General features: G+C 40.8%; 1 protein-coding gene across 1 annotated transcript; it reads right to left on the reverse strand.

Moving 5' to 3' along the window:
• Positions 1 to 187: 187 nt before the first annotated feature.
• LOC139463385 (uncharacterized) lies at positions 188 to 23,013 on the reverse strand. Its single transcript, XM_071244644.1, has 14 exons — positions 22,931 to 23,013; positions 18,757 to 18,847; positions 17,077 to 17,181; positions 16,466 to 16,489; positions 16,138 to 16,164; positions 14,024 to 14,118; positions 12,434 to 12,492; positions 10,518 to 10,693; positions 6,965 to 7,124; positions 6,299 to 6,472; positions 5,140 to 5,239; positions 2,957 to 3,115; positions 1,772 to 1,804; positions 188 to 1,383 (listed from the first exon to the last, which is right to left on the reverse strand). Exons 1-13 carry the CDS (start codon positions 22,931 to 22,933, stop codon positions 1,772 to 1,774), a joined length of 1,206 nt encoding a protein of 401 aa, XP_071100745.1. The 5' UTR covers positions 22,934 to 23,013; the 3' UTR covers positions 188 to 1,383.

Genomic DNA, 23,013 nt, shown 5'->3' on the forward strand with positions numbered 1-23,013 from the left:
AAACACAACTGACACAGTCATTAGATAATTCTGATACTGTATTTGAATTTCTGAACCTGTACAATATTTCATATATGTCTCATTGTGCAGATATTAAGTTTCTCTGTTGATGTTATTGATTTGTAACAGTCACTAAACATATATAAATATGCAAAAAAACAATATCATTACCTTGGTAGGTTATTAACTGATCTGCACGTTTAAAACATTGTTTTATGTATACTTTGGAAGACCAGTAGTCCCTGACCACGTGGACTGGTATACATTATGTATACCATGGTCGAGCATCATGTGAATAATACATCTCTGGCGTACTCAAGGGACGCAACTCTACACAGCGGTGCCACAGACGACTGGGCCACCCGTACCTCCTACTCGACTCGAGGATGTTGTTGATGTTGTCATGGTAGAACTCAATTGTATATTTTCTTCTTTTCTTATCACAACGTCCTGAGTAGGCCCATTTCCGGTGGAACCCTGGGTCTTTACGTCTGAGAAGATATATCTGGTTCATTGTGCGCATGCGTGTTTTAAATGAACCATCCAAGATGGCCGCATCTTGGTCCAGAAACATGGCAATCTCATTCAATCAGATCTTGGTTCCAGCTGCTTGGCGAGAAATATGATCTGATTTTAATTAGATTTGAACAATGATAACATGAATAAATAGTCTAAGATATAGATAAAAGCGTTTGAAAGTAAATATGTATAAAACACTGCGATGGAGATGACTTACTCCAATTTCCTTTTTAACAATCCAAATACATCAAGAAATGAGAAGACGGTGGATCAATTTTCCTTGTTTCCATACATATGTCTTTTTGACATCTAAAAACGTATGAACTTCGAGGCGTGCTAACTAGATACAGCGGCAAAGCGATAAGTGATGTCATTTGATCGTGACGTCATGGTAACCCATGGCATCACGGGCGTCATGGTAACAATTTGCAAATTGTTGTGATGCAATTCATTGTAGCGACACCTCCCATGAGATATCGCTTGCTCTCACCCCAATGATATCTCCAGTGCAAGCCAGTTTTGTATGATAGAGAATCTCACCTAAGTGTCTCCTGCACGCTTTGAAACTTTTATTTACGAGTATTGATATATTGTATTTCAAGAGACACAAGGGTGAGATTCGTTTTAAATCATTCTTCCAACTTTTCCATTTTGTCTTGAGTGTAAAAGGTTATGCTAACCAACTTCAGTTGCTGAGAGATTAGTGACGTCATTTGATTGTGACGTCATGGTAACCGATGACATCACAATTGTATGCAAAGCATTCAGATGCATTTTCATTGCAGCAATATCTTCTATGGAGGCCAGTTTAGGGTGATAAATATAATGATTCTTTTGGACGCCTTGTAGACTTGGATGATCTCTCTGAAAACAACAACAACCAGAATACACAATGTCAGTCTCTTTAACCGATGGTCGTGCAAGTTAATTCATCATAGGTTCGCGTGACAGTGTAAGCTATTTATTAATCTACGCATGTAAGGTTGTCTCAATAAAATCAAGAATTGATAAAATCAAATAAATCCTGCTAATTCAATACCGATCCAAAGTAGTGTTCTTCAGGTCATGGAACTTTTTCACAAGTACATTTTGTTGAAAAAAGTATCTGTCATCACATATTTTTACACCAATATTTTATCATTTAATTGATAACCATTACATAGATTTAGATAGAAAAGATTTAAAGAAATATTACCAATTTTATGAATATTGAAATCTTAAAGTTTTTTATGATATTTAAATTTGAACCTACCTACAATCTCAGTTGCGGCCGATTGATTGTATACTGGAAGAAAACATTCTTAAGCATGAGTAATATATACTTTTGTTACTTCATCATATAATCATTAGCTGTACTTTCAATCATACCAGGAGGTTTTCTCTACGTAGCTCACGGTAGATGGTGAGTGAGTGAGTGAATGAAAAATAGAACCATATACGTGAGTGTGCTGGGTTTAACGCCGCTTTTAACAATATTCCAGTTATATCACGGCGTGTCAGCTTAATGTGGGAGGAAAGCCAGAAGTGATGCAGGTCTCAGACGTTTATCACGTCGGTGAAACCCACGAGCACGGGTATGGCGCTGCAAACCTAGAAACATAATCGGGGCGATCCGGGATTCGAACCCAAAATCATAGGTTTCTGGCGTGTCCAGGGGACGCAACTCTGCACAGCGAATCGCGGCGCCTTAGACGACTGGACCCCCGTGCGCCCCTCACGAAGTGGTAGAGATGATACTGGTCATGGTAGAGCGCCTGGACAGGATCGAAGAATACGCCTCCACCACTGAGGGGCAGGTTCTGCTTCATAACTCAACACAGAGTTCAGGGCTGTCACCAATAATGTGTTATCAGCGCCACTATCAGGAACTACTTAAAAGAAGCTGCTCCTCGATGTCACCGTATCCTTAACAAAATTTCCCAACAGCTAAACACGGGCGTTTCAGAGTGAGTGAGTGAGTGAGTATTGTTTTAAGCCGCTTTTAGCAATATTCCAGCAATATCACGGCGGGGGACACCAGAAATGGGCTTCACACATTGTACCCATGTTGGGAATCAAACCCGGGTCTTCGGCATGGGTTGCTGCAGATCAGTTCTAATCAGAACGTTCACGGGTGCAGGGCGTATGCATACGTTTTAAGATTTTATGGGGCTAGCTGGCGACATAGTCGCCTCAACTCACAGGTATAAGAAACAAGTAAAGAAATATAAAAGCAAATATCAAACCAAAGATATATGTTAAATCATTGCATTTTACAGGTTTACGGTTTGCAGAAAAGAGTACTCGGCAATTACTTTACTCGAGGATTGGAGGTTAATCTTTTTAGTCAGGCATGGTTGATTTTCGGCTCGACCCAAAGTTAATCCCCAACTTAAGACCCACTTTCACATAGTGAACTTGTCACTGGCCAATCCGTATAATATTTATTCTTACTTACATCGACTTCTGTGTCTATGTGATCTAGCCGTGGCACAAAGTCTGGGAACTGTTCATCAATCTCATTGGCCCCCCACACCGAGCCTGTACGACCTTCAGAGCGATGCAACTTATAACTTGGCGTCGCACCAGGGCTCGTCGTACTTGCAAAATACGAGGGCTGGAAAAATAAATCTCAATTTAGTGTAAACATTCACGGTATACTGCGATATCACAACGATTAGATAATTATTAAATGACAAAATGTATTATTCGTTATAAACAGGGGAAAACGAACATATACTGAGTTTTTGGAAATTGAAAGAACTGATGTTAAATTCGATTATCTAGATTTTTGTAGTTATATAGCGACGTGCATGCACGTGCGTGTTTGTGTGTGTGGCTGATTGTCCGGACTAATGCTGGGTTTATAGCGCTGGTCCTCTGATAAACCATGACGCAGTTTACCCCACTCAGACACAGTACACTGACTCCGAGCCGACCAGTCCTTGTTTTAGCCCCTTAATGCCGAGCGCCAGACAGGGTAACAACAAGTACCATCTTTTAACGTCTTTGGGTACGACGCGGATCGAACCCCGGACCTTCCGCTCTCCGGGCGGACGCGCTACCACTAGACCACGGAGGCGGTCGCAAAAGGTATTATGTGGCTGGATAATGTTATGTAAGGATTGGATTGGTTCAATGAAGACAGGGGTAAGAAATCTGTTTGCAACCACATGACCCCTACTATGTTGGAAATGCCTAAAAAAACAAATTTATTGATTTTCAAAGATACGATGTTCAAGATACCCATTAGCAGTTGTGTATTATGCGATTTTTTATTTAAAGTTTTCAATAAAATTATATTTAAATTGTTTTAACCATGTAAAGTATTCTTTGACTACTGACTAAGCCCCAGTACAGTTAATGTTTTTGGACACAATACCGCTAAATTAAGATATTAAAACATATCAAACATATGATAAAATCAACTGAGAAGTCTGGTTTCTCTTTCCGCTTAGTTTCTATGACAATTAATATGTATACGTGATTTTACGAATTGAATGGTCTTGTAGTGAATTTTATCATTACGCGTTCAGTCGCGACAAGACTTACTTTGGGGGAAATATGTGTGAGTGGAAATAAGGCTAGACCTTTTAGTTTATGGAATTTTGTCCCAAACATTTTCAATCTCATTAAAATCAGATCTTAGTTCTCGCCATCGCTTAACAAAGATCTGAGGACATCCGACGGGTCACGTCAGAACGACCTTTCGCGAACTTTTCAGGTTGGTAGGTCTATTTTTTTTTAAATAATTCTAATTTCTAATGTCTAATATTTTTCTATTTCCCCAAAATGTTCAGCAGGCGAGACAAAGTCCGGGGCGGGAGAAATGAGGATAGAAACAAATTAAGAGTCACCTCCCCTCCGATCGATCATGACATTTTCGTTGTGTTTTTACGATTCATTTTCAGTGGGAATCATTTATTGCCTTTAAAATAACCTATATTGATGAGAAAGTAAATAATTAGTATTTTATAACATTTTACTTTTTTCTGTTCAGCTGAATGAAAAAAATGCTGCTTTTCATTCTAATTAGTTTCAATATTTAAACTTTTTGGAGTCGGAGACTCTTGCGACTTTGAATCTACGAGGATCAGTTGTCACGTGACAAGCAGGAGACAAGTTTTGAAATGTTTCGACATAGAAGTAGTCATGTTTCCCATATAGATGTAACTTAATGCGCGACGGGATTTGCAGAGCTAGATAGAATTATGCAAGACACTCAATCTGAAGTATATCACACTGAAATACTTCCATTACCCTGAACTGCACTTATGGCAGTATAAACACGCTTGATTATAAACAAGAGTGAGTAAAACCATTTTAACAGTATTCCAGTTATATCACGGCGTGTCAGCTCAATGTGGAAGGTGATGCAGGTCTCAGACGCTTACTACTTCGGTGAAACCCACGAGCACGGGTATGGTGCTGACAAACCTAGAAACATAATCGGGGAGAACCGGGATTCGAATCCACAATCATAGGTTTCTGGCGTGCCAAAGGGACGCAACTCTGCACAGCGAATCGCGGTGCCTCAGACGACCCGTGCCCCCATTATAAACAGGAGAAAAAGTCAGTACATGGAATGTAGCTTGTGAAGGTGGTGTGACACAAAGTGAGTGTGGTAAAATTTATACACACCATGAACATATTTCTTCCAAATCCTCTAGATGACCTCATTGTGTCCCAGCGCTGGTACGACCTCGTTTGTCGCTCGGACCCTGTGTACTCAGAATTCCCACTGTGGAGGAGTGTCAGTGATTTATTACATACTTAAAGAGATAAACATGTGTTTTAAATTTACGGGTGTCATTGCGTGTTCATTCAATGCCCGTACATGTAATGTCCAACTGCATGAGCCGAAAATAGAAATGTTAAATTAACGTGCATCGAGTCGGGAGAAAAACATACTATGTTTTTAAAGTCCGACTATAATGACGTCAAATTGATTGACTTGACTTGAGGGAGTGAGTTTGGTTTAACGCCTCTTTGAACAGTATTCCAGTTATATCACGGCGAGTCAGCTTAATGTGGGAGGAAAGCCCGAAGTGATGCAGGTCTCAGACGTTTACCACTTCGCTGAAATCCACAAGCACGGGTATGGTGCTGTAAACCTAGAAACATAATCGGGGCGAACCGGGATTCGAACCCACAATCATAGGTGTCTGGCGTGCCCAAGCGACGCAACTCTGCATAGCGAATTGCAGCGCCTGAGACGCTTGGCCACTCGTGCCCTCTGATTGACTTCAGAAGAAAGGGTTTTTAAAGAAATTTTTTCTTTCGCTGTGACGTCGTCATAGTGGGCGATAGTGTTGGCAAGCCATTATCAAGGCAGGGTTGTAACACGTACGAGTTTCCACTGTTTGGGTTGCTCTTCATACAAATCATTTTTACATTTAACGCTGTATTCTTTGACCATGATCCTATCATAATCTCATCGAGTCTGGACCAGATAATCCAGTGATTGATAGAATGAGCATCGATCTACGCAATTGGGATGCGATGGCATGCATCAACCAGGTCAGCGAGCCAGAGCTCCCGATCCAGTTAGTCGCCTCTTACAAGCATAGTCGCATCTCACGACAAACAGGGGTTGCTGCAGATCTATTCTACCCCTGATCTTCCCGGGATGCCAGCAGGTTCTAATGCCAATTCAGATGGTGGTGAGTGCTTATGTAGTTAACCTATGTAGTATGCCAGAAATGTTCAGCTTTATGTTACAAAACATGTAAGCTTGAAACCAAAATGTTATCTTCACATTGGAAAGGGTGAGACTTTTATAACAGTAAGGGCGCCATACCTGAAAATCTCTTTCGACCTCCGGTGCCTGCAATACATAATACCGAGAATCGTCACCAGCAGAACCACGATAGCGCCTCCTACACCGCCAGATATTGCCAGCACCATCTCCCATCGCAACTCGGCTTCTGAACATTTCTCCCCGGAGTAGTTGTAGAAGTCGTCAGACTCGCACCTGGATAATTATGATAGCAAAATCTGATTTTCGTTCAACAGGAAGTCGTGAGAGACCTTAAAGTGATTATTATGGTTCTTTCAAACTATTTGCTTCTTTTTTTCGTGTCAATATAGCAGATAAATCGACCAAAATCAAAGTATACCAAAACATAAAATATGTATTAAACTAGGAGTGAGTGAGTAAGTTGGGTTTAACGCCGCTTTTAACATTATTCCAGTTATATCACGGCGTGTCAGCTTAATGTGGGAGGAAAGGCCGAAGTGATGCAGGTCTCAGACGTTTAACAATTCGGTGAAACCCACGAGCACGGGTATGGTGCTGACAAACCTAGGAACATAATCGGGGTGAACCGGGATTCGAACCCACAATCATAGGTTTCTGGCGTGTCCAGGGGGCGCAACTCTGCACCGCGAATCGCGGCGCTTTAGACGACTGGGCCACCCGTGCCCCCGTATTAAACTAGGAACGAATATCAAATTAATAACGTACTTGCACACGATGTCCCCTGAGATACCATGAACTGTGCAGATGCCCTTTCCTCCACATGTTTCATTCGAACAATGGTGTTCACAAGTGTCCCCAATGCATTTGTACCCCCAAGGACAAATTACATTTTGTGCGTTGCATAAACTCGAGGTCGTTTCCAAAGCTGTAATACAAAGCAATTATATTTATCTTACTCTGGTACAAGATCGCCAGGGTAATCTAGGTCAGGAAAGCACGATAAAGGCCAAATACTTTTCGTATACAATTAGGCACTTTTCCTGACTATGTGGCAAAGTGTGCAGCGATCATTGTACGCTTAAGCGAATGATCAATAATAATATACATTTATTTGAAACAAACGATTTTCGGCAATGTGGAATACGTTCTGTGAATGTTTCACGGCTTTCTGATAACAAATACACTGAATACACAATGCCATTTAGAAAGTGGTCAAATGTAACTAATGTTATATTTGGGATAACACTTTCTTAGTAAAGTACAGAGTTTAGTACTTTTTGGGGGTTGATTCGAACCCACGCATACCAGGGTGAGGCACCTAATCGCCAGCACACAAAGTCAGCGATCTTACCCACTCAGCCACCGAGGCTTCCACAAAAATGAAAGTCCGACAACTGGTAGTCTAGATCACGTACTTTGAGTACCCCCCTGACAAGTACTAGAATCTGTACTTTACTAAGAATCTGTACTTTACTAAGAAAGTGTTATCCCAAATATAACATTAGTTACATTTGACAACTTTCTAAATGGCATTGTGTATTCATAGCTTTCGGCCATGGGAGCCGTGCCAATTAACACTTGTCAGGGGGGTACTCAAAGTACGTGATCTAGACTACCAGTTGTCGGACTTTCATTTTTGTAGAAGCCTCGGTGGCTGAGTAGGTTAGATCGCTAACTTTGTTTGCTGGCGATTAGGTGCCTCACCCTGGCAGGTGTGGGTTCGAATCCCGGACGGGACTCAACCCCCAAAAGTACTAGAATCTGTACTTTACTAAGAAAGTGTTATCCCAAATATAACATTAGTTACAACAAATACACTGTTTAACAAAAGAAACGGTAACAATCAAGATTCTTTGTTCCTAAAACAGAACAGGACCAATGTTAAGGAAGATACTTGTATTATCAACATCATTAATTATGCAAATTATGCCGCGAATGAGAACAAAAGTGAAAGTACTGTGTTAGTTTGGAGGATGGGTCAGTTGTTCAGTAATCGATCAACGATCAAGACAGAAATCAGCACATGAAACTCCTTTTAATCCTTCAGAATGTCACACTTGCCAGCCAATATCGTGTATGCCCATCACTGGCATCAAACGACGGTCAGAGGATGTGGGACGTCTAATCACAAGAAATGGAATCCGACGCCATTCTTCTCGGAGGGCCAAATGATGTACCTGTTATAACTGGTCGTGCTCTAAATTGACGGTCAAGGTGGCCCCACTTGACGTCCATGCCTGGGTCCTTGTGTTATCTTGAGTTCTGAGAACGGAAGTACAACAGGGCGGAGAACTCAATGTAATGTTCCCCAGTGATATTTCCGTCCCAAATCGGTCACAGATGGCACCCAAACCAAAACGAGTCATGACTATCGTTCTCCTCCTCGGCGGTAGACTCGAACTCTTCTATCTCCTCTGGAAAGCTGGAATCTGCTCTCGTCTGTGAACTTGATTCGTTGAAAGTTTCGGTTCTGCCAGTGTCTTCGATGTTACAGCGTCAGCGTAAGTTCTGATATATAACGGAGTTTTCAGGACACTGTCAAGTGACTAACAGTAGCCAACGTCAGTTGCCGTTGAAAAACCGATGGAGGACATGTAAGTAGCGGTTTCCTTGGTGCTGGTGACAGAGCTCTGCGACCTGTTCCTAGGCTCGAGGGCGGTCGGGTAGTCTAGTGGTTAAAGCGTTTGCTCGTCACGCCGAAGACCCAGGTTCGATTCCCGACATGGGTACAATGTGTGAAGCCTATTTCTGGTGTCCCCCGCCGTGATATTGCTGGAATATTGCTAAAAGCGGCGTAAAACAATACTCACTCACTCCTAGGCTCGTCTCCTGTCCGTCAGACTGCCTGTAATGGGCCATGAGCCTAGTGACTGTCACTTTGCTGCAGTAAAAGCAAACAACCGTTTGCGCTCTTGTAGCAAATTTTGGTAATATACGTTGTTTTTTGTCGCTGCCCAAGGGTTTGGGTGTGAATGAAATGTACGGTGTACCTTCTATGCCGTATCTTTGTTGGCATAGGACATTTGCAGCAACATGTTCACTTCAAACTGAAAGCCCCTGATCTGGGTACGGTAGCGCGAGCATTACTCCTCAGAATATTTTGTTGTGTTTGGGCGATTGATTCTAAACCATTTTGTAACACTATTCAGTGTTTGATAACGTTTCTTTTGTTCGTCAGTTCTGTTCAATATACACAATTATTTTATAAGATAGAGTACATTGTTGCACCGATGCTCATTTTACAGCTAGGGTCTACATGCAAAAGGTACCACTAAAAACCAACTACATACATCAGTTATGTCGGGTCATTTGCAATCAGTGTTCGGGATTTTATGAGCTGAAGGTTGAGATGTGTACCCGAAATCAATGTTCAGCTTGTAAATTCCCCATACACTCCGCAAATGACAACTAACGAACGTATAATGCCTTCATAAGTTACAAAGACCTTTCTAAAGTGAATTATTTTGTGTATGGCAACATTATATATATCTTGTGGGCGTCAACTGATAATTCACAGTACGAAAAGCCTCAATTCTTCCATGAATTTAGAAATAACACGATCTTTTTGGTCAATCATGATCAGGGCCATCAAAACAAAATAACCATCTCTGATTGAAACATTTGATTTCTTTCACAAGAATATGACTTCTTTCACAGTATTTGTTGGTAGGTATATTTTAATAATTATATGTACAATTGCAGGTTCCAAAGGAGTGAGTGTGTGAGTGAGTGAGTGAGTATGGTTTACGCCGCTTTTAACAATATTCCAGCAATATCACGGCGGGGGACACCAGGAATGGGCTTCACACATTGTACCCATGTCGGGAATCGAACCCGGGTCTGCGGCCTGACGATCGCACGCTTTAACCACTAGGCTACCCGACCGCCCCGGTTCCAAAAACAGCGTTGCAGTCAAGAAAATATAAGTGAAACTACATTTCAAAACACAGTTGATGTCCTAATTTTATACCGACTCTATAACTATTTGCCTTCATGATATTATTTAAGTGGGTCAGTGACATTCGTGTTGATTGCAGTAAATGTTTCAAAACCGATATTGTTGTTTCTTAATATTTGATAACAAATTCCATCCATTTTAGCTATAATAACGGTAAAGCTATTTTTCAGGGCATTATCATTTGCAGAAACCTTCGGTCTATTTAACTGCCCTCCTACGTTGGGCAGTTAATGGAAGACCTCGGGCTTCTGTAAATGATAAAAATAGCGTAACCCTTATAATAACATCATTGATACTAGAACATGGCCTAAAACTGTGACACAAAGAAACTCTTCAGACATTAACGTTACACCGCTGTACCTTCCCCCGCAGCTTCTTCCCAGGACTCAGTGTCATCTTGTACAGCGAAGACAGCTGATTTATTGTTTACAGCTTGACATGCGTCCAAGAAAGCTGATCTGAACGTCTCATCGTCTTCTTTGTTTGCCTCTACAGCATTTGACCTGCATTCTGTCTCCACATTGACACTTCCCTGACTTGAAGAAAGACAACATTTTAGTATCCTTCTTGTGCATAGTCAGTACCTGTAGTTAGTTGAGAAAAATTCTGAATGTATCATTCTTTTAAAAAAAGTCTGCGTTTGATCTGCAACTATATAATTCATCTGCCATCTATATAATTCTATATTCAGCTGGACACCATTATTTGCTGTAAGCAGACAGACTAATGGTTGAACATTCACACTGTTCCTTTCGTTACATAATTAAAAGTGACAAAATCCTTTCCATATTTATAAGAAATCTCTGCAAAAAGCAGATTCGATAGTACGATTGAGACTACACCATGAACATCTACTTATGAATCACTATCAAATAGTGATGGTACAAGTGTTCGCGAAAAGGTAAGCGTATCCTGCCCAACCGGGGGTACTCGTCATACACACATGCAAAGGCAAGTCAATTGCTTACCTGAAAAATCACGGAACATATAGTACAAGCCAAAAAAGGGAATTGCATCGACATCATTTGGGTCACTGACGCGTCAAATTTGGCAATGTCCTCCACATTTCTACCATAAAACCTTTGAAAGATTTACTGAGATCTTGTTTGTTGTTTAACGCCACACTCAGCTATATGACGGCGGTCTGTAGATAAGCGAGTCTGGACCAGGCAATCCAGTAACTGACATCATGAGCATCGATCTACGCAATTGGGATACGATGACATGCATCCACCAAGTCAGTGAGCCTGACCACTCGATCCCGTTAGTCGTCTCTTATGACAAGCATAGTCGCCTCTTTGGACAATCGTGGGTTGCTGAAGACCTATTCTACCCCAGATCGTCCCAGATCAAACAAGTTTTGAGCAAGACTCGTATGACGCTCTTTGAAATCTTGGTAGAAAGAGCATGTTCGATTGCAGCGGAAAGGTTGAGAAATGTGAACACCAAAGGCTGGAGCTGCTAGGATAACCTCCTTTAAACGCACGGTAATACTGCACTTCACGGTATGACACCATAGTGATCACCCATATTCACTTGTGTCATAGTTCGACAGTATGGGAAGGTATACCACTTAAACAAGCTACTTCGTATTTTTTTCTCTCGAAATAGATGTCCATTTTGGGTCAAATGTTTCATGACAACAAACCAATCTCATTTGAAATCAGATTTTTCACTTCAAATCGATACCTCTCTCCGTCAAGATCAGACAAACCCTCCATACAAGGTCACGTCAGATTAATCCTGAGTGAACTTTGACCAATAAAAAAGTATGCTTTGGCTCTTGAGCTTTCAAAAAACAACCCAGTTTCACCTCTGATGTAGTTTCGAGTTTCGGCCTAAACAAACGAATGACAGAAATGTCATCTCGATGGTATACCGTTTTGGGGCGTTGATGCCTTGGCGCTCAGAATATAACCACAGTGTGTCCTTTCATATTCTGCATTAAGAACTGGCTGTACTCAAGATGCAGAAATCATTTTGTCTTTTTCGAATGCCTCGGGTCAAGACTCAAGAAGCCTCCACTAGATAGATTTACCCAACGTCACATCCAGCGCCTTGACCGAGGTAGGTATGGAATAGTAGTAAGAGCTCTGATTGTGAGTGAGTGACGTAAACGTTCACGTCGCATTGGCGTTATTTCAGCCATACAGCGACGCTCTGATTGTAATGAGATTGGAAAACGCGACTATACACAGGGGCTACCGATGTCAGTCTGTATTTAATCACGTAATTGGAACTGAAATTGTAATGTGACGTTAAGAATTAACGCTTACGTTTTGCTGGTGATAACGATTTCCTCGAATCCTGCTGTTCCATTGAATGACGTTGTTAACTGAAAATATATCAAATATAACAACGTAAAACGGGGACCCTTTGAATTGTTATACAGGTCGAAGTTCAATTTGATAAAAATAGATGCGTGTCAGTTTGAAAAGAATGACTTTATAAACTCTCCAAAAAGTAGTGGGTATTCGAAATTAACATAATGCAAAGAGGTATCGCGTGAGGGTAATAGGCGGATAAGGGAAAGGGAGGACACTCAACAGAATATGCTGGCGGTGTATTGTCGGGGTACAAACACGCAATAACGATGACATGGGTGTGACGTAAAATTGAGTGAGTGAGTATTGTTTTACGCCGCTTTTAGCAATATTCCAGCGATATCACGGCGGGGGACACCAGAAATGGGCTTCACATATTGTACCCATGTCGGGAATCGACCCGGGGTCTTCGGCTTGACGAGCGAACGCTTTAGCCACTAGGTGAAATGGGGTTTAACGTCGCGTCCAAGATTATTGCACTTATATAGCGACGTACATGTACGTGTGTGTGTTTGTGTGGCTGCTTGTACTAGTCCGGACTGATGCCGATTTATAGTGCTAGCTCACTGAGAAACCATGCCGCAGTTAAACATGAATACCCCACTCAGACACAGTATACTGACTACGAGGCGACCAGTCCTTGTTTTAGCCCCTTAATGCCGAGCGCCAGACAGGGTAACAACAAGTACCATCTTTTAACGTCTTTTAGTATGACGCGGCCGGGGATCGAACCCCGGACCTTCCGCTCTCCGGGAGGACGCTCTACCACTAGACCACGTAGGCGTTCTATTTCATTAGGACGCCTCCATACAAGTCCACGCTTATCCAGAAAGCCAAGAGTGAATATGGACTCTTTGAAAACAGTACACAAGACCATTGGCGATTCCCCAAGTTTAGACGCTCAAACCACCATTGACGTCTCGCTAGAATGTCGATTTGTTAACGGTGGAACAACACGTGGTCGCCGCTTATCGTCTGGTCACTGACTTTGGGGGCCTGGCGCCAGTGAACAGCGACTTGATTGGCTGTTTAGGCTCGGTTTCTTAAAGCCAGGTTTCTGATTAATCGATCCTGGACTTGTGTTGTAGATCAAGAACTGTAAGGGGCTAATCGTTACTGCGTCTGGATAAAGCTGTTCCAAGGTCGGCAAATAACAGACAAAGACACGTTGAACATATCCGGCGTTCATCACGTTGTAGAAGACACATTCCAAATATGATCACAAGTACTGCATTGAAGCAGTAGAAGACACCCTGTGTGTTACTTCGGATAATGAAAATCAACAATACTGATACCTCAAAGAGATTTGACGACCTGTCACCGAAGTATATAAAATCAGTGACCCCCTACCCACCTGCACGTAGGAATTACATGGTCCACGTGTAATGTTTCGGGTGTGTTGGGAGTTAAGGTTTGGTTCCTCAAATGTTCCATCTTGGCCAGTCATTATTCAAAGCTGATCGTTCTTCTGACGACCGATCATAAAACGTTATATTTCCTACTTTTTAGGAGAGTATGTGAACTGAATCTATCTGAACATACCACATCTATAAAACTCTTTTCCATAGTTTCATTGAAGTCTGTGAGATTCATGTTGGTAATTTTGAAACCCACTGTAAAAGCGTAGACGGCCCCGGCTGCAAATAAATTATCAGGTAATGGTGATTAATATTTAAATATCCAAATGGTTGTAGCTTTGTTTGTTCGTTGTGTACCGACGTACGCAGCAATATTCCAGCTATAGGACGGCGATCTGTAAAAAATCGAGTCAGGACCAGACAATCCAGTGATTGACATCAACCATCAAACGTTTTGAAAGATTTGCTAAGGCCTTGAACGTTTGTTTGTTGTTTAACGCAGCACTCAGCGATATTCCAGCTATATGACGGCGGTCTGTAAATAATCGAGTATGGACCAGACAATCCAGTGACTGACATCTTGAGCATTTGGGATACGATGACAAACATCAACCAAATCAGCGAGCCTGACCATCCGTCATATCTACTCTTACGAATCTCCATATGTTGGAATCTGTGCGATAGGTCTCAATACCAGACATTTCGATCCAGTTAATCATATCTACGGAAGCCTTTTAGGGCCATTTTTTTCCAATACTATCTTGAAATTTCAAGATACTAAGTTGAAATTTCAGGATACTATCTTGAAATTTCAAGATATTAAGTTGAAGTTTCAAGATACTAAGTTGAAATTTCAAGATACTAAGTTGAAATTTCAAGATACTAAGTGGAAATTTTAAGAGACTTTCTTGAAATTTCAAGATAATAAGTTTTTAACATCCTAAGATGTAAAAATACGTTTGAAGTGAATAATCTTGAAATATCAACTTAGTATCTTGACCAGCCACACACACGTTGCTATATAAGTGCAATAATCTTAAACGCGACGTTAAACCCCATTTCGACTCACCGTACCTTTACTAAAGAGCAACTCAGATGTTGTAATTTCGTCGTTATATATAAGTGACGTAACCTTGACAATGGTGGCCGCAGCGTGACCAGTCGATTTAAGCGTTACCAAAACACGTTGATGCTGCACGTTTGGATAACGGTTCGCTCAGTCGAATAAGGCGCTGCAGTTCAAAGTAAGTGTCGTCGCTTCACTATACCAGTATTAATTCCTGATGATGATGATGATGATGATTACCATTTTTAAAATTATTATTAGTAGTATTACTTTTACTATTATTTATAGATTTAAAAAACATGCATGCAAAGAGGGTTTGGGTGATCCTGGCACAGTGATGCTGGTTAGACTAATCATCAGCTCAGGCTCCTTGCCCCTCTACAGCGAATGGGACTTCTCCCAGGAAGCGCTGCCTAGTCAAACCCACCCAGGACTTTTCGGAGAATGTGAAGACTCCCCAACACTGCAGCCCTCTGCATTATCCAGATTATCAGAAGGGCTGTATTCCTGGTAGCAAACCCGGGTACTCTCCTATTGTCAGTCAACAAATTGGGAGATACCAAACCTAAGGCACCGAGAACAATGGGGAGTCGGACAACTTGGTACTTGGAATGCAAGCGCGACATTTCGATTTGCCATGTTTTTCCTCAATCTTGTCAATCACATAAGAGTCAAAAGGGACAGAAAATTCAATGATATAAATTGGATTTCATTTCATTGGATTTATCAAAAAAGGATTAGATCAGGTTTGTCGACCTGGATACTTCTGAGGCTGTGTACAGACCTATTCCAAAGAATTTTATATTTATCATTTTCCATGACGCCCTCTACATATTCTGGATGGACCTCTGTGTCAAAACCACAAGCATGGCGAAGACGGTAATAAAATGATCGAGCCACTCCATATCGCTTAACATACTGTGTTTGTGGCAAAGCTGGTCATCCACTGACAATGTGTTGGACAATCTCATTAATTTCATTACATTATCTACATTTCATATTTTAAACTACATTTTGATGCAAAATCACACACAGACGGTTTCGAGTGGGAAGTGACTGTTCCTGAGCAAACAGAAAACCTTCTGTTTCACTTTTCAGGCCAGCCGACTTCATCCAAGCGAAGGACTCTGCAGGGTTGCTGAACTTCTCAACACACTGCACATAAACTCGATGCAGTGGTCGTTCAGATAACTAACATACGTGAATAACTTAAAGGCAAACGATGTACTCACTTGTGTTTAGAGGCAGCGTTGGATAACCTGTTGAATGACATGCGTGTTAGTGAAATGCCAAATTATCCATTGAAAACTTTCTTTCTTAGTCTATATATAGCCGAACTGAAAGCATGTTATTAAGTCTTGCGACTGTGCAAGGAAAGCTGAAACATTCAAGTGCAATTATGGCGACAGAACATGAAAACCAAGCTTGTCTTTGCGTTACGATTCTAATTTTGTTATGTATGTTCAATTGTGTCATTAAACATATCTACAGGTGCTACACAAACTGGCTTTATCCTCAAATCACTCACTTGTAAAGTTTAACGATAGCCGATGTACTTACTTGGAGCTTGTGTCGTTAACTCATCTGTTGCAAAATAAAACGGTTTGTTGAAATGTCAAGTTATGTAGTGAAAAAATATTGTCTTTTCTATACATACATCCCATGTTCTATGAGACGAGCATATGTCTAAGAACATAGTACCTAATAACTATTATTTTGAAATTCTTTTTTATGACAAAGTGACTTTGGACAGAGGCTTCAAGAACCATAATATACTTCTAGTTGTTTCCGCAGAAAAAAACACAACAGCTAAAAGGAAAAATACAGTAAAGGGGAGTACATATGTAGACGAGTTCACGTTTCTAAAAACTTGCAGCTTATTCAGACGTTTCAATTTTTTTGCGCTGTTTCTGTTCAAGTGTGTGTTTTCAACACATATATTAATCACACATAGAAAAAGTCGATAAATGTTTATGACTCCGAGGCTTACCTTGAAGTTTTAAGATTTTATCGACGTGTGTTGATATATTTCATATGTATATTACGAGGGTGAGATTCTATTTATCATCTAAAATCATTCTGCCATTTGTTCTGTATGCATCTCTTTCTTCCTGTATATTCACTGTTCGTTACATGAGCCGAAGTATGTTTAATACGAGTGTTACACTTACCTCCTGAACCCAGTTCCAAATCGTCAGCATCTCTCCTCACCCTGGAGACTGGAGGGTCAGTGACGAGATACAGGTCCTCAGCGGCCAGGTCAAGGTGTACATCAGCTGCAAACAGGATTTCTTGCACATGTAACTACCTTATTTGGAAGGCGATTAAAGAAGGAATGGGCTACATGCAATTGCGAGTTGGATCGATGTTTGAGATGAACCCCCGAATCCACACAAAGAAGTACACAATGGTATGTTTTTGTTGTTGATGGAGGTGTGTGTGTAAATTCAATGTTACGTTTCGGAGGGAATTGTTCAATAAATTCATATCGCATCTTTGAGAGTTGTATCTACCAGAGCTGGTATATCATCTTGTGTGTGTTCGTATTATAAGACATTTCTTTTGCTACAAATGCACATCAAGTGCCGCATTGACCACGTTGTCTCTAGTCGTTTTTTTCTTCCCATAACATCAGGGTGCATATATACTGACCACTTTTTGCTTGTACACTCGTTCTGACGAAGTACATCACAAGAGAACGCCCATCTTCCGAGGCAAGCGAGTTAAATGACTGTAAGAGTCAAGTTTCCACCCCTGCACGAATAGGCTGGAATTCCGGAGTTACATTTTGGCTGGACTAACGAGTCCATGCATTGTCCAATCAAAATCGCGAAACTAGACAGGCGGTTCATGGACACACAACATGGAATTCAACGTACAGATTTCGAGCGACTGCAGAATTTGCTGAGCTTGTGTACCGTCAATTGGGCGTCGACATATATTTTCCAAATCTTTTCATGTTTTTAATCAAGGTACTCAAATAATGTGATGCACTTCGCGAGGTAAGACCCGTTTTATTACAATATAGATCTTGATTATCGATCAGATCGTCTTGACTGGGCGCCGCCATTTTGTTTGAAGCAAATACAACTAATATGAGAGATGGAATCTGATTGGTCAGTAGGAGGGACATAGAAGGGATATAACTCGTAATAGCCACTGGTGGCGCTACGATCGAGCTATGACATTCTAGCCTAGTTTGGCAAGGGTGGAAAGTGGACTTTTATAGTCCGTCAACTCCCTTGCCTCTGGAACATGGAGAACACCACACAACACACACGCACACACATGCGAATGGGTCTCAGAAACAAAATACATATGTGTGTCTGGTGCGTACGTTCGTGTGCGTGTGTGCGTGCGCGAACGTGTGCATGTACGTAGAGATTGACACTACATCAGTTTACGGTACTAGTCAGTGCTAAACATACTAATGAAAAATCATCAATGCGCCTCATGGACTGGCCCACAAACAACATTTCCCCCCTTCTGCTTTATCGATTGCATGGATTACGTTTGTTTATTTGTTATTTAACGCCGCAGAGCAACATTCCATCTACATGACGGTGGTCTGTAAATAATCCAGTCTGGAACAGACAACCCAGTGATTGATATCATGAACATCGATCCTCGCAATTGGGATACGATGACATGCATCACCAAAGTCGGCACGCCTGACCACCTGATCCCGTTCGTCGCCTCTTACGACAAGCATAGTCGCCTCCTGCCACACGGATGTGTTGCTGAAGACATATTTTATCCTGGATTTTCACAGTGTGTCTCCATTACGTACGAACGTTCTTTAAAGACGTAGATGATATAAATTGCTTCATATGACATTCCAGTGAAGTTACCGGGTTCATCGTCTTTGTCCCGAGCCGCAGTCAGTCCGACAGAAAAGAAAACGGCTGCTTGTAAGATCATATGCATTCGACTGTATACCTTCTGAAAAAAATTAAAACATCTGTTGCCATTGTTCAATGAATGTTACCTCATTCATAATTATTTATAAATTCCTACTTAAACCTTCCTGAATTTGATCCGATAGAGAAAACAAGAAATGCAATTCAAGTCGGTTGTTTTAAGCTAGTGAGTGACTGTGTGAGCATGGATTTATGACGCTTTTAGCAATATTCCAGGAATGTTCAAACTAAAGAAAGGTGTTGTGCCAGGGTGCCAACCCCATTTTGATTTGCCGGATGCCGCAGTGCAGTACCCTGGATACTAAGAAGTATGAAATGTCTACCTGGTACACGGATGCCAATTTTTCAATGTTGATATTTACTTTTTGACTTTTCTTTTCTAAAAATTGACAAACTAACCAATTATTTAGCACAAAGGTTATGAGTATGTATGGTCATGCATTGATTTAAAAAACACGATTTTATTTTATTTGTACAAGCTGTGTACACTGATTTGACTCACGAGGTCTTAAATTAGATGCCAAGATGCCAAGTGGTATGTCGGATGCCCAGAGAGGAGGATTGACCCAATTATAACCGATTCAGGGGCATACTTTAAGATTGACGCATATAATCGATTTGACATTAGAGGTTTTTAATGTTAACTGAATAGAAGCTGGGATTGTAAATTAACACCCCTCAACGGTAAAACGTCTCTACAATAAACTTTAATTCAATCGCCTGCTTCGCTACTCCTTGAAGTCCAATATATCCAGAACCACGCCTATCTTTGACAATCGGTCTTCAGCAACCTATGCTTATCGTAAAAGGTGACTATGCTTGTCCAGGAAGTGACTAACTGGCGAATTTGGGCGAATGTTTTCAGCATGGTTGCGTTTGAGAGATTCATTATGATTTTAATGGAAACAATATTTTTGATTGAGACGGGTTTTTCCCAGTAGTTTATATTGGTTTCTCCTGTTTTTTAAAAATAGTTTTTTCTCATCAAATGGTTATCAAATTACTTAAACATGAACAACGATATCGTTGTTAGTAGTATACTGTAACACAGTATGATCTATATTATTTTCTGTGCATTTAAGGATGAAAAAAATATTCTGAGACTGTGTGCAGTTAATTGTGTACTATTCTGTCATCAGTTGCCATAGCCAGGGTCGACCAACACACATCCTCAAATCATACACCCGCTGGCGACACAGGCATTCCGACAAAGTTTGAAAATTAATCATTTTCATAGGTGTCAAAACAAAACATATTTTAGAATCCAGCTAAGGAACATCATTATACAACATGCCCTGATTAACTGATCGAGTGAGTGAGTGAGTGAGTATGGTTTTACGCCGCTTTTAGCAATATTCCAGCAATATCACGACGGGGGACACCAGAAATGGGCTACACACATTGTACCCATGTCGGGAATCGAACGTGACGAGCTAACGCTTTAACCACTAGGCTACCCGACCGCCCCTTAACTGATCGAGTTCACAAGAAACTATATCAGTGTATTGAATTCATCATCGATCAAAAACCGTTTCCATCTTTTTAGTAGGATTTACATTTATCCTAAACTCGTATAACACATGAAGTCTGTGTACCTACCTGTTTAAAACGATACACACTTTTCAGTCATACTGGTAACTGAATACACAATGGAATTCCATTCTCAGGATGAAACATTATCCGTGAATAAGGACCAACCTAGGTCTCTCTACCTAGTGACTCTTTAATTATGACTCTGCGTATATATTTGACATCCAAACATAGCCTACTCATGAAATTTCTTACATTTGTTCAAATCTTAAAAAAACCTAAACAAGTAGATATAAAAACATAGAGCAAGGCTTTGATAAATCCGTTGTTTCCTATTACCCCCTGTTAAAACTTAGATCGGATGTCATGTTGCATTATTTTCTTTTGTATGATGGAAGTATATTGTTATAAACTGTTATAACGAACAATTTAATAAACAAAATAGCAGTAGTACCGTTTGAGCATTAAGCTATTTGGTAACAGAACAGTTCAATTACAAGACAAGCTGCAACTTTGTCATATTCATGAAAAAACCGTCATATGTTTTCAGGTTTGCGGTTATTATTAAGGATTTGAGCCCCGGAATTTTCAGCTTTCAAACCGACAGCATTCAAATGTTATTTAGTAGAAGTTTGTTTTTGTTTTCAACCAATCAGGACATAGCACACTTCCATCCACGTAACAGATAAATGTGATTACAGGAAATATTTGTAAACTAGATCTTGGTCTCTGACAATATATAATTTAGATTGAAACAAACAACTCAATTTAAATTGAACGAGGCCCGCTGAGATGGGATTTTCAGAACCTGTTGAAAATCTAGACTTACTTTATTAGGGCTCTATCATTACAGTAAGGGATGGGCTTAAGGGAAAATAATGTGGTTCAAGGACTGTGAGACAGACTATGAATATTTGGTGTGCACAAAACGACGATGTCAGCTCAATTTGTAGGTTTGGGGATGCTGGGTAACACGGATGACCTCTGTCAGGTAATGTCTGGTAGAGTTACAGGCAAACTTTGTTAAGTCCTTAGAGTAACGTGCACCCGTTTACAAAACGTGGTCGTAGTCATACATTATATGTCAACTCATCTGTAACATATTGCACTAAAAAGGGTACTTCGTGTTCTCCAAGACATATACGATTGTCAAATTTGAATTTGATTTTGTTTGTTGTTTAACGCCGCACTCAGCAATATTCCAGCTTTATGACGGCGGTCTGTAAATAATCGAGTCTGGACCAGACAATCAGAGCATCAGTCAACGCAATTAGGATACGATGACATGCATGAACCAAGTCAGCGAGCCTGACCACCCGATCCCGTTAGTCGCCTCTTACGACAAGCAGAGTCGCCTTTTAAGGCAAGCATGGGTTGCTGAAGACCTATTCTACCCCGGATCTTCACGGGTCTGCATCGGACATCATTTTGGTCAATGATGCGTCAAATTTTGAAATGTCTTCTATTAAACGTTTTGAAAGCATTAATGAGACATTGGATGTTGTAATCTTGATCAACAACTTTTAAGCAAGAATCGTATCACACTCTTTGAAATCTTAGTAGAAAGAGCATGCTCGCTTGTACCTCAAAAGTTGTGAAATGTACACACCAAAGGCTGGAACTCCTGGAATATTGCCTGACAGGAAGGGAAAAGTTCACAATTGGTAAACAGGCATGTGGATAATTGTTTGTCACTCTGAATCTTTATGCATAAATCTAAATATGAAACAGATGAGGCGGTCTCTCTGATCGTCTTTATTTCTAGTTCAGGTGGGTAAATCAGTTGAAGGTAAGTGGCTCTTTGGTGGTTATTGAACGATATCGGGTCATCGATATACCTGAGGCTTAAGTCAACAATATTGGCCAAATTACTTTGTTTTGACTGCTAATCAGAGCAGAATTTTCTGTTCATGTGCATAAAGAAAACGACCAACAAAATCGGGAGAACAATTCATGGGGATGCCGGTTTCTTGCCTAAACGTCTTACCCCCAATTTGTACGTTTTGTTTGTTTGTTTGTTTGTTTGTTTGTTGCATTAATCCACGCAATTGGGATCGATGACATGCATGAACCAAGTCAGCGAGCCTGACCACCCGATCCCGTTAGTCGCCTCTTGCGACAAGCAGAGTCGCCTTTATCAACCAAGTCAACGAGTCTGACCACCCGATCCCGTTAGTCGCCTCTTACGACAAGCAGAGTCGCCTTTTTCGGCAAGCATGGGTTGCTGAAGACCTATTCTATCCCGTCATATAGCTGGAATATTGCAAAGTGCGGCTTTAAAAAAACAACCAACCAACCAATCATATGAATTTCACTGCTGTTTTCCCCCTATACGCCCTATGGAATCCCTTTGAAGCAAGTAATCCAGACTGATTATTCTCTTACGTTGACGTTGCATATTTACATGTATTTACCTCCCATACCTCTTTTAAAACCTTCCTTCTTTACAACAACTTCAACCCGCTTTCAACACAAGGAAATAGACCCATGAACAAATACAATGTATGGATAGCGACAAAGTTTAAATGATCTATTGTGGTTTAACACTATTTTGAAATGGAAATCAAATACATACCATATTGAATTTGTGTGTTACAAATAGCCAATAGTCTGTTATCCCGACTACAACCACTAACACTGCATACTGGAATCTGTGAA

This window comes from Haliotis cracherodii, unplaced genomic scaffold (genome assembly GCF_022045235.1).
Source record: "Haliotis cracherodii isolate W230 unplaced genomic scaffold, xgHalCrac1.p SCAF_16, whole genome shotgun sequence".
Classification (NCBI taxonomy): Eukaryota; Metazoa; Mollusca; class Gastropoda; order Lepetellida; family Haliotidae; genus Haliotis; species Haliotis cracherodii.